At 42.9% G+C, this 13,616-nt stretch overlaps 1 protein-coding gene across 2 annotated transcripts in view; it reads right to left on the bottom strand.

Annotated features, from left to right (window-relative positions):
• The window catches only part of LOC140244176 (integral membrane protein 2B-like), a 76,422-nt gene extending 69,001 nt beyond the window's left edge, over positions 1–7,421 (bottom strand). Inside the window, exon 1 of one of the 2 annotated variants that reach the window (XM_072323806.1) lies at positions 7,260–7,421. In XM_072323806.1, coding sequence (XP_072179907.1) covers positions 7,260–7,355 — 96 coding nt within the window. In that variant the 5' untranslated portion in view covers positions 7,356–7,421. The remainder of the gene's footprint in view (positions 1–7,259) is intronic. The other variant, XM_072323807.1, reaches the window with a different exon arrangement.
• Positions 7,422–13,616: the final 6,195 nt, after the last annotated feature.

Genomic DNA, 13,616 nt, shown 5'->3' with positions numbered 1-13,616 from the left:
GGCCTCACTTTGATGGCGGGGCCAAGTTGTCCCTCTGGATTGTACAGTGTTGTACTACAGGTACAATACAGGATCGCCTCGCGTAGCTGGTACCTGGTCGCAATGGGCCGAGTTGATACGAAGCGATCAAAGAACCTCTTTGATGCACATACAAAATGAATGTGCTCTTACAATTGTACAGCTATATGTATAGAATATGGCGATCACGAACTAAATGTTTTCACTTTAAACCCAGGATTGCTACTATTGTTGCCTTCTCTTTACTCTAAAACGTGTGGCATTTTCTTCGAATTGTATTGTGTGGAATTAGGATCTAGACTCTTTATAGAATTCCCCTATGCTCTTTGTGAGAAATTGCGAGTAGGCCTAGGTTTGGTTCGTGTACAATGTAACTATTATCAAGATCTTAGAACGTCTTCTAGGCCCAAAGTAACCGCACCAGTGACCCCAACCCGTACCGAGTCGGGGTCCCATGGCAGCCCTATGGCTATCAAAAAAACGCCTGATGTGGCTTAGCATTTTGGTGACCAGAGACCAAAATACATGGTTTTATACTGAAAATCACAGCCGTACTGTTAGATGAGATACTACAATCAGAGCCGCCGAAATCAACTTACAATACGATCTGTTTTAAGAGCCTAGTGAAAGATTTTATCTGAGGTTTTAGTCTTTCTGCACTTCGTATCGTAGTACAACTTAAGTGTACACAGCGCATGCGCCAACTGCCTTGCTGTCTATCGGGTATGGATAAAACGTAACACATACTATAATACAAAATGTATGTGTGTGGGAATAAAAAAAAAAAAAAAAAAAAAACGGCTTGCGGAGAACTGAAATGAATATTAATCATATCATTTTATTTCCATATATGTGCAAAATGGCGATTCGCATCTCGCGGAGATGGTCTCAAAGATGATGACGATTAATCTTATTTTTGGAGGTAATGGTGAGTGATACATAGTAGGGTGTCGGATCGCGCCCTTCTTACTGTACCTTCGGACCATTGCGCGCCCTATCTCACAACACGCAACTCCCATAGGACGCCGTGCAAACACGAGGTGCGCCGATTTTGGCAAGCGATTTTGAGCCGGATTTTGCCTTTATTGCATTTTCCACAGTCGATGCCGACATCAAATCCTCACAAATTTGGTATCATATGAAAGAAGAAGTTTGCCTCCATATTGTATTAGAGCGCTAGTACATGAATCCACCAATAAATTGGTGTAAATGTCGTTAGAAACACGTTTATCCCCCTACCGAAGCGTCTGCTTCGGTACTTGCACCAGTGTGTAGCATGTGAGTAGTACAGGATATGCTGAATCCGATGGTGCGGTTAGTTTTTCGCTAGTTCCACGTCTTTGACTGTGGATTTTGCCTTGAAAGCACCCCTTGCAATGATTTTTCGGCTGCAGCGAACGTTTAAGGCGTGGCTACGTATGCAAGGATCCATGGTAACTTTCGCGTATTGGGGCTCATACATGCAACGCAGCCACATGGCGTTCGCGGCGCGAAGCTGGATTGCGTGTGCATGCTGTGTGTACGTTGGGCGTGTGTGTGTACCGTACTTAATTATATACATACAGCTGCCTCTGTTGCATGCTTTGCTACCCGTTGCACAGCCAAGGCAGGAGCTTACGGAGGCATGCAGCCAGGCCCAGGGCGCAGCAGGCGTGCAGGCAGGCAAGCGCTGTCAAGCGCTTGTGTTGCAACTGCGTCATCATACAAAATATACCTGCTACAGCTAGCGATCGTCGCGAATGGGCTCAGAAGTTGAGCACTGCGTGTGTAGAAAACGATGTACAGTACATGCACGACAGCGCCATCTACTGCTGAATGACGAATGCTAACCACAGTCACAAACAAAACACTACTGATAACATTGACTCTCGCTTTTCTCAGACAGCCGATGTGGCAGTTATCACACAAGTTGACCACGCAAACAAATAAGTTGCACGTAGAGCCACAGCTCCTTCCTCAGGCCTACGCGTGGAAGACACGATTGAACAGGAAACTGTGAGTACGATCCAGTAGAGTCTAGACCTATTACGAATACCGATATTTGTTAATGAACTTCGAATCGAGGTTATTGTCAAAAGATTGCTATAGCCTGTAGGCTCTTTTGTGATAAATGCTTTTATGAATGGTGGTAATTTGGCATCATTTTCACGCAAGTGGCTGCTGGACGATATGCTTCCTGTCCTATGCTGGCGAGATTATACTGCTACATATTACATATGTACTGATACTGGCGTGTGATGGCGAGGCTTAGCTAGCTGCCGGAGACGCAGGCAGCACTATGCGCGCTGTGGTAAAGGCATGGGCACGGCCGGTCGGCTGGCGCATATCATCCTCGCTCGCATGCTGGCAATACAGAGCTGACAAGTTTCAGCGCACATGCATACTTTCGTGCTAGCTTTATCGCGATGACGGGGTTGTGTCTGTCTGCAATGTAAACGACTGCGCCGTGTGGTATGAGCACGTACACACACACACAAACACCACATGCGGTGTGACGACATTGTGGGGGAGTGGCTTCTGCGCTTGTTACACATATTTTCTAACCACTGTACGCTCATTATCCGATCGTTTGAGATCCACACGCGAATGCACCTTTTTGGCATAATGATTTGGACACATTTTCGAGCGTGCGCGACAAAAAAGGGGGTAATATTGCAGTGATTTGAAAGTTAAATTTCTCGAGATAGAAACATCATTTCGCCATGAAATTTGAAATTTGTCTTAATGATGTAACTCTCTTTCATATGAAATAGTTCACAATTCATTTTTCAAAGAATTTCAAAAGTTACAAAAATGCTTCAGACACCCTAGCTAATATGGTCTAGGTCTAGAAACTCTATACTGTACATAGTTGCCTATAGAGCTCTAGAGTAAGAAACCCAATTTTTGGCCGGCCTCCAATATCCAGACACTTACCACTTATCACAAGGCAGCAAAGTCGGCTGTCACAACACAAGCATATCACATCGTTTAACATATTACTAGCACATTCATTCACCACAGGAAAGTGCCTGAGTCACCTCCAAAAATTCATCTAAAATCCAAAATTTTGCCGTCAAAAATGCGGAATTGCCGCAACTTTTCCAAAGTGCGCGCGAATTTGTTCCCATGTAAAGAATTGGGGTCGCCGAAAAAGCGCTAAAAATTGAAAAATTACGCCGTTCTGTTGCGAGATTTTTCCCTTATCGCAAGCTCAGAGTGTAATGGCATCCTCAAAAACTCAAAAGAAAAACAAAATCTCCTTATGTGCCGATGCAGTGAATAAATGTACAGGGGCTGAATGCAAGTGCAGAGTCCCAAAAATTCGGACACGAACGGGCGCCGCAACATCCCCGATGCAACCTTGCGCCAACAAGGTATGGATTTTTCAGCGGCCTTGTATATGTATTGACATTGCTCGCGTGTCCGAATTTTGGAGACGCTGTCCGAATTTTTGGGAATTGACAAGGTGATAATATTTGGGAATTTTGTGAAATTTTATGATCTGTTTAACAAAATCAATATTGGGAAAAATTAGGTTGATACATTTAACATACATTATCATAATTTTGTAGAGTATTATTTTAATTGAATAAATATTGCAAAAAAGCTTACAAGTGTCCGAAAATTGGGGCTTTTACTCTAATGTTAGGTAATATTCAACAATATGGTATTATAACATGTGGCTTTTCGTTGCGAATTCAAGTGTCATTTTGAACGATGAGTTGTTTACTGAATTGCAAGCATCGCACATCGCAGTGCACTTTACCTCACTAAATTGCATAAATCGGGGAACTGTTACTGGTTACAGCGCCCCCGCGACGGGGTTAGGCCTATTAGTAATTAGTAGACAATTAATGGGTTCTAACTAACACGGTTTAGGCCTACACCATCAAAATACCGCACTAGAAACTCTAGTTAGAGGCAAGGCTGACCGAATAGTAGGGTGTCAGATCGTGCCCTTCCTACCTTCGGACCATTGCGCGCCCTATCTCACAACACGCAACTCCCATAGGACGCTGTGCAAACGCGAGGTGCGCCGATTTTGGCAAGTGATTTTGAGCCGTATTTCGCCTTTATTGAGTTTTCCACAGTCGATGCCGACCTCAAATCCTAACAAATTTGGTATCATATGAAAGAAGGAGTTTGTCTCCATCATGTATTAGAGCGCTGGTACATGAATCCGCCAATAAATAGGTGTAAATGTCGTAAGAAACACGTTTATCCCCATATCTCGGCATCTGCTTCGGTACTTGCACCAGCGTGTAGCATGTGAGTAGTTTAGGATATGCTGAATCCGATGGTGTGGTTAGTTTTTCGCTAGCTCCACGTCTTCGACTGTGGATTTTGCCTTGAAAGCACCCCTTGCAATAATTTTTCGGCTGCAGCGAACGTTCAAGGCGTGGCTTCGTATGCAAGGATCCATGGTAACTTTCGCGTATTTGGGGTCATGCATATTTAAATTCAACACGCAACGCAGCCACATGGCGTTCGCGGCGCGAAGCTGGATTGCGTGTGCATGATGTGTGTATGTAGGACGCCTGTGTGTGTGTGTGTGTGTACGTGTGTGTGTGCAACGTATAGTACGACCGCGTCTGTTATGTTGCAGTGCTACTCCTCACTATCGCTGCACAGCCAGGCCATCCGCCAGGCAGCGCAGCGGCAGGAACATGCCAGCGCTACGCAGGCATGCATGGCAGGGCACGCGCTGTCGACAGCTAGCTTGTGTTGCTACCTACAGCGCTACCCCGGTCGACAGCATGATTGTGCAACGCACGATGTTTGATACACACTGATTCCACAGTTTACAAATGGACAATGCTAAATGCCACGTGCCTTCGTGTAGACTCAATACATACAACCACAGTCACAAACAAAACACTATTGACAACATTGACTCTCGCTTTTCTCAGACAGCCGATGTGGCAGTTATCGCAAACAAATGAGTTGTATGCATACGCAGAGCCACAGCTCGATCGTAAATGAGCAGTCAATTCCTTCCCAGGCCTACGCGTGGAAGACACGATTGAACAGGAAACTGTGAGTACGATCGAGTAGACCTATTACGAAAACCGATATTTGTTACTGAACTTCAAATCGAGGTTTTTTTCAAAAGATTACTTTAGCCTGTAGGTTCTTTAATGCTTTTATGGATTGTGGTAATTTGGCATCATTTTCACGCAAGAAGCTGCTGGACGACATGCTTCCTGTGCAGCGCTGGCATCACATGCATGGTTACGGTGCTTGCGTGGCGATCCGCAAGCTGCTAATGTACTGATACTGCCGCGCGATGGCGAGGCTAGCTGCCCGAGGTAGCACTGCGCGCGCTGTGAAAAAGGCATGGGCACGGTCGGCTAGCTGGCGCATATATTCTCGCACGTCGACAAGAGCGTGCTTTCGCGCTAGCTTTATCGCGATGATTGGGGGTTTGTGTGGGTCTGTAAATGTAAACAACTGCGCTGTGTGGCACGGTTAAGGGTAGCGAGCACATACAAATGTGTACACACATACAAATGTGTACACACACACACACATACACAAACACCACATGCGGTGTGACGACATTGTGGGGGAGTGGCTTCAGCGCTTGTTAACGCGTATTTTCTAACCGCTGTACGCTCATTATCCGATTGCTTGAGATCCACACGCGAATGCAACTTTCCGGCGTAATGATTTGGACACATTTTGGAGCGTTCTCGGAGAAAAGTGGGGTAATATTGCTGTGATTTGAAAGTTAAATTTCTCGAGATAGAAACATCGTTTCGCCATGAAATTTAAAATGTGTCTTAATGATGTAATCCTCTTTCATATAAAATAGTTCACAATTCGTTTTTCAGAGAATTTCAAAAGTTACAAAAATGCTTCAGACACCCTACGAATAGTTTGCCTGTGTCTAGCCTGACCAGACGCTGTTAATACGCTGCGCGAATACAGCATCTGACCAGCGAGCGGGCACCTTCAAAGTGGGGAACCACAACACAACTTCAAAACTTACGAAAATTTATACGTTCTTTATAAACAATGTACACGTTACCAAACGTTACTCACCTTAAGTGCATGCTTGTATTACAGAAGGTTCGTAAGTCCATTGAGAGCCCTCGTGATAAGTCCGTGGAACCAAAAAAATGATACTTTCTGGCGGATTCCCTAACACCGTCGGGGTTCATCGTTGCAGAATTCAAAATGGCGCCTTTATCTCTGCGGAAATCTTTTGCGTGCGTGCGATGCGCTGCTTGAGTGTTGGTGTAGCAGCACGGTCGACAGCGCGACCTTTTGAAAGGGCATTCAGATCATGTGACCTCCCGGGTATTGGAAATGGCCTGGCGTGAAAGACGATGTACCGTTCGTGAACCGTTCACACATGCTGCGGCAAAATCGTGAAATAGGCCCCACCGCAGTGCGCGTGCACCCGTGCGATGCTATGCTGTGGAAATCGGCCCCACCGCCGTATGTATCTCGCGTAAACCCCGTTTGGTGGGGCCGTATTCACGAGTATTATACTGTGGAAGAAAGCCCCACCGCTGTGCTTATCTACCGATGAACGCCACACGGTGGGGCTGAATTCACGAGTATAAACAGGCGAGCCGCCGTAGTATTTGTACGGATACGCAGTGGTGGGGCCTATTTCACGAGTATGCCCATGCTGCATATAACCATCATTTTAGGTAAGTTATTAAATCTAAATTTCAATATTCATAGCATAGATATGAAGTCTCAATATCATTTTGTTCGTCAGATGAGTTTGAAGTGACAAAAAATGATCTAGTATCAAAATTCAATCCGATCGCATGCGATCGTTGGACCCTCTTCGTGTTTGGAGCTTCGCTGGTACAGCGCTGTTACGCTACGTATGTACAGCGGCGACTGGGCTGTGTATACAGCCTGTGTCTAGTCAAGCTAGTACATTTGTAGAATGGTCTACGTGGGCCTAGTACTAGAGTCTACTACTAGTATTACTTTAATTTACAGTACTAACACCTTGGTCTACCTAACGACTAACGTAACAGTTAACTAGGTTAGACGGTCGTTCTATTTACATGTAGGAGCCTAATGAATGTAACATACAATTACAAATCGTACAACATGTTCTCGGTCTAGAATACGTTACATGTATCTTGTTACCATACAGAATAGGCCTACGGTATGCTGTATACAGTCAGTGTAGTATGGTACGCAGAGTACGTAGGCTCAGCACTCGTGCCGACAAACGACAATCAACACGTTTGGAATCTCAGTTTCATCACACACTTTCATAGCTTTACCTCTACTAACGGAGTTGGGGTCTGCCCAGATGTTTTCTTCTTATCGTCTACAACCTTAGGCGTGTAGATTCGGCCTTCTGTCTTGTAAATCGTCATCTTTAAACGAAATGAAATGTCAGTCTCACACGACTGACGATCACGGAAGTTCAACACTGCATACTTAAGTAGTACGTAGCTGGCGCAGGATGATCATAATTAACGTTACATACATCGAAAGAAAAAGAGGATAGATCCATAGCGCGATTGCGAGCGACCTCTGGGGATGCGTCGCACGCACAAGTGTACTACTTGTAAGTACCTGGGAATGTTCCAAGAAAACTCATCGCTGCGCTTCACACAAGAAAGGTACGGGATACAAAACAGAAGCGTGACGATTTCAGCTAAAGAAAGTTTCAGTCGGTTAACCTACCCATTTTTGACGTTGCCAAATTGACGATTGGTAATGAGTACTAGTATCGTAGTGACTCTCCCAAGTTCGGATGATTATTTCGTGCTCTTCGTACTGGACGCAGACTCTCATCGCGTTTTGTGCACTGACTGAATCAATACTAGTCTAGTACACCGCTCTGATCTCCGAGGGTGGAAATATACTGTGTATAAACTTGTTTATAAAGGTACATCAAATTAGGAAGATAATAAGATAAAGTGGGTAATGTCTTTGTTCAATTTAACTAGTATGAGATTTTCCAGACGACCAGGGAGGTGAGAGGAAACACACCTCCCTGAGACGACGCAGGAAGTCACGGGTAGCATATGGCCCTACCAGAAATAGCTCTGAACAGATTCAGGCTCATTATTGCACAAATCACCATTTGCAATGTCCCTTGATTTCTTGTAAACTTATAAGATCAAGTCAATTTGTGGCAATGACAATATAAAGACCTCAACTGAGTTTCATTGGGGTTACACTCTTAAAATCGTTGCTATGAACTCCTGTCCAGTCAACATCTGATGTGCATGTCGTGCATGTGTATTTTAATTCCATTTTGCTATCACCTTCTTCTCAGGAGAATCCGAAACTTTGAATACGGTGTAGGCCTAGGCATATATTTTGGCACCTCTTTACGACTTTTTTTTTTTTTTTGACGCTAAGATCAAAATAATATATCCTCACTTTCTTGATAACGTACCCAAGAGAGTAATGAATGGCTATCAAAAATTTATTTTGTTATGAAAAGGAATATCGTAATACTATAGTTAGTCACATACCAATTCAAAACATCCCGTAAATATATAGGTGCCTGAAATAATAGCAGATACAATTCAAATCACGTTTTTATGTGATGAATGTCTATTTCGTACCACTCTGAATAGCAAAGATAATTCTTTGTCTTTCAATGAATATTTTCACTGAACCACAAAAATTGTACGGGTAGTCAAAACTTAATTGTAGCCAATTTAAGAATGCACCAAACTCTCAAAGTTTCCCCAAGTTGGCAATACAATTTGCTCAAATACTGGGGCTTTAAAAACCGAAAGAGAATCATAGAGTCAGTATGAATTATCAAATTCTATTATTTTCCAATCTATTGGGAAAGCCTAAGAGCATCTGCAGTGCTTTTAGACCACATGTTGCATAGTTTTTGAGCCTTTGAGAAGAGATCGGAAATTGTTCATTCAAACCACATTTAAAGACGCTCTATCCTGGCCTCGATTAAAAATTACATTGAAAGGCAATTGTTCTATTGAGTTCCTTAAAAAAGTGATTATGTAATCTTCGATGCATAGAGCAAAAAAAAAAAAAAAAAAAAAAAATCCGTTGTGGTAAGACCAAAGTTTCTATCATTAGCATTCCCACTGATTCCCACTGATCAGTTACTAGCCATCCTCTTTAAAAATGACATCAAAATTACGTCCATTTTATTTGTTTATTTTCGTCAAAAAAGCGTCTTTAAGATGTCTATCTTGGTTTTTCAAAAACAAATTTACTTTAAAAAGGCGTAAATTGACGTGCAAACGACGTGTTAATGATGCTATTCTGACGTGATATCTTGCCTTTAAAATGGTCATTTATACACGTCATTAAGAATTCTATGACCACCAAATATGACGTCTTTTGGTGTACTTCTATTTGAGCAAAAATACGTCATATTTTACTTCAGTTTAAAACATGTGTATGACGTCCATTTTGTTTATTTTCGTCAAAAAGACGCGTTTTCTTGTCGACGTCAGATCTTGTCTTTAAATTAGTAAAAGCCCCGTCACACTATTACAGCGTATATCAGCGAATGCCTAGCGGATGGGCAAAATTTGGCAAAGTCCAGAAACGCTCGAATCCGCTCGAATTCGCAAGCAAAATGTGGTTTTCGAACGTTCGCCTAACGAATGATGAGCACGTGCTAACCGTGTAACGAGCGGATAAAGTAACGAATGAAAGCGATTGCGTACAGTCCATCCAACGGATGCTGAGCGGACAAAGCGAATGAGCAGCGAATGCCCAACATATGCAGAGCGATACTGCGGCAGTCACATGACGGATCTCGACTGATGACGCACATTTTCCCAAATCATTTTGAGTAGTGACAGTGTCGAGTAACGTTGTGATTGTGAGAATGGCCCCCAAAAGAAGAGGAGAAGTCACCACCAAGTGCTGCTGATGTCATTACCCTCGATCGACAGTCCTCAAGATTCCTGTGTTCCTTCTGATGATCACGTTGACGATGATGTGGGGAGTCCAACATCCTCCATTACGTCTGGTGCCTCCAACTGTTCCTAGCCTGGACCTTCAGCGAAAAAAAAAAGCCAGAGGCAAACGCCGGGACTTTAATATCCCGGAAGTTCGATGAGAAGCTGATTATACAACCCGAACTGCCCTCGTCTTCTGATCCAGGCCCTGGTCCACATCGTTCTTCGATGTTTTCCTCTCCTCCGTTTTCTCTTGTCTTGGATGTATTTGGCGATTGCCAGCTGGTTTAGGTCATACTCATGTTGATGAACAGCTAGAAGATATTGCATCTGAAATCTCTGAGCGTCCTGTATTTCTGATGACCAACTGATAAATGCTACCTGTGCTGTCCAGATTTGCTGTGCGAATTTGGACTAACGGCGAACGAATGAGAAGCGAACGCAGAGCGACCACAACTTTCGATCAGCGGGCGCTAAGCGACCACAAAGCGTATTGTCATTCCGTTCGTCATCCGCTCAAGATTTTGGACATGTCCAAAATCAAAATTTGTCTCCGGCGGATCTCTGCGAATCTCTGCGAACAGCTATAGCGGATACAGCGAACGCTAAGCGGGTCACGAACGATGAGCAGCGGATGTGAGCGTATCTCCAAATTTTCGGATCCGCTGGGCATTCGTTGGCTAGATACGCTCTCTTAAAGCCCCCGTCACACTAGAGCGTAAATGTTCACTCATGAAGGAGTATAAGATAACAGAAAGGAGTGAGTTTCGAGTGAAATTGAAGTGACTTTGGAGTGAAAATGTTCATTTTCACTAATTTTGGAATGACCCCAGGGATCACTCGAAGATTTTGGAGTGATCCCTGAGGTCACTCCAAAATTAGTGAAAATGAACATTTTTACTCCAAAGTCACTCCAATTTCACACGAAACTCACTCTTTCTGTTATTCACTCCCTTAAGATTGAACATTTTCACTCTTCTTTTTTTAGATAGTTGTGACTGTGAAAAAGGCCCCCAAAAGAAGGAAGCAGAAGTAACCACCAAGTACTCCTGATGTCACTAATTCAAGATTCCCCTAAATGGTGACTTCAACTGGAGTCGAACTTTCACAATTCCCAATTTCCATTCAGAGATTTCCATTTACTACAGGTCGACTTTTATAGTGCCCGTTAAGAATAATGTTCTCTTATTACTTAATGCCAGAATACGTACAATGAAATGTCATCAGAGGGCTGTGGCATAGTGGATCCGACTCCCGAACCGAGGACCCAGGTTCGAATCCCGCCCAGTGCTTACATCCTTGGACAAGATTTTTATACCCACGATGTCCTTCTCGACCCAGGTGTATAAATGGGTACCTGGCAACGCTGGGGTAACAATAATGGCAGGGCCCTCTGGTAGAGCAGTGACAACACTGAAGAGGCTACCCTGGGCATATAAGACCTTTTTTCCTATTGTTATAATCGTTATTATTATTATGTGTGCTATATATGAATATCTATCTTTTATCTACGTTTGATTAACGTGTGTTGCTGTACAGATTTGCTGGGCGAATTTGGACGAACGGCGAACGAATGAGAAACGAATGCAGAGCGACCAAAACTTTCAATCAGCGGATGCTAAGCGAACGCAGAGCGGATTGTTATTCCGTTCGTCATCCGCTCAAGATTTTGGACATGTCCAAAATCAAAATTTGGCTCCGGCGGATCTCTGCGAATCTCTGCGAACAGCTAGCGGATACAACGAACGTCAAGCGGATCACGAACGACGAGCAACGGATGTGAGCGTAACTCCAAATTTTCGGATCCGCTGGGCATTCGTTGGCTCGATCCGCTTTAGTGTGACGGTTAAGTTACAGGTCTTTATGGAATCTTTGCATGAGCACAAAGGCGTCAGAAAGACGTCACAAATATGACGTCTTTTAGATGTCTTCCATTTGAGCAGAAATACGATTTTTTTGACGTCAGCTTATTAGACGTCTAAATGGCGTCGATCTCCTTTATTTATGCCAAAAAGACGGTATATGATAACGTCAAATTGACGTCACTCTGACATGTCTCTAACAAGTATCAGGGGTCGCTAGTATGACGTGATAAACACTTCAAAAAGCAACGTAAATTTGACGTCATTTATACAATGTTAATATGACGTAAATTTTACGTCTGTAATACGTTGATCATATGACGTCATAAGTACGTAGCAAAACTGACTTAAATTTTGCATTATCTTAAAGTTGCTAATACAACGTCATAAATACGTTGCAAAGCGACGTAAAAATCACGTCATTTATACGTCGTTAATAATTATGACTTGGAAGAATACTTGCAAAAATGACCTAAATTTTACGTCTTCTGTACGACGCTTATATTACGTCATAAATACGTCGCAAAACTAACGTAGATGTCACGTTATTAATACGTCGCTCATATGACGTCAGGAGTTCGTCACAAAACAGAGTAAATTTGACGTTTTTAATACCTCGTTTACATGACGTGATAAATACGTCGCAAAGCAACACAGATCGAACGTCATTAATACGTCGTTGATATGACGTGAAAAATATACATTGCAAAATTGACGTAAATTTTACGTCATTGATACGTCACTAACATTAGGTAAAAAATGTGTCGGAAAACTGACGTAAACTTTACGTCATTAGAAGGTCCCTAACATGACGTGATAAATACGTTTCAAAAAGACGTTAAATTCACGTCATTTTTTGGTCATTATATGACGTGCGACCAGTTTGACCAGTTGCGACCAAATTAAGACGTCTTTTCGACGTCAGTCTGCTATGTGAGTTAATCTGACATTTGTAATCAATATCTTGACCTCAAAAACATATCTGGACACTGCTTTGGATAGTGAATTCATGATTTTTTTCAGTATATTTTGCCCAATGCGGGACAGTAATTTTGGGGACCCCCCCCCCCCATCAGTTTTTTGGCCAACTCCATCTCATTTTTCAACCGATTTTTTTTTTTTTTAATGAAAGGTGTCAAAATGATCAGTACTATACTTCAAATAAGCAGGGATCCTAATGATTTTGAAACATCACCCGTGTATAGCCCACCATTGCTTAAAAGCTCCTGAAACAGGCAAGGTTCCACTCTAAGAAAGTTCTTGAAGCTCTTGACACTAAAACATCATGTAAATATTGCTGCAAAAGCTTTTCATATTGACCAAAGTCTGTCCTCTGCAACAACCACTCGACCTCTGACCCAGAAGTCTTTCTTTTCTTCTTCCTTTCTTGTTTTTCTCCATCTTCTTTCTCTTAAGCTGCACGATAGCTGTAGCAGCAGCCAGGCAAAGCAGCTCTTCAAGGATAGCAGTAACGTTTAGCCTCTTGGCAAAAATTCATTTCAATATTCTGGAAATCCATCTTGAACGGCGGTCACAAGAGATCTGAATGCAGTGGAAGGTTGCACGTTCGTTTTATGGGTCTGACTATACATAATCGCCTGATATACTTTTCCAGGTCCCAAAACATTCGCAAATTGTCGCAAGGGATTTGCAAACAGTTGCTAATATTTGCAAAACTGTCGCTAACATTTGCTATATACAGTCGCTAATAGTCGCCACCTGTGTTTCGCAAACACTTTCGCAAACATTCGCTCAAGTGTTGCTAATTGTCGCTAAACATCGCTAAAAGTCGCTAACTGTCGCTAATGGCAGAAGCGAACCTTGATTTTTCGCAAACATTCGTCAGAAAAGTTACCAGCTTTAGTTTGTA

The sequence above is a fragment of the Diadema setosum genome, chromosome 21 (assembly GCF_964275005.1).
Source record: "Diadema setosum chromosome 21, eeDiaSeto1, whole genome shotgun sequence".
In the NCBI taxonomy this organism is placed as follows: Eukaryota; Metazoa; Echinodermata; class Echinoidea; order Diadematoida; family Diadematidae; genus Diadema; species Diadema setosum.
Note: the sequence above shows the minus strand (reverse complement) of the source record. Positions and strands in the feature narration are given on the sequence as shown.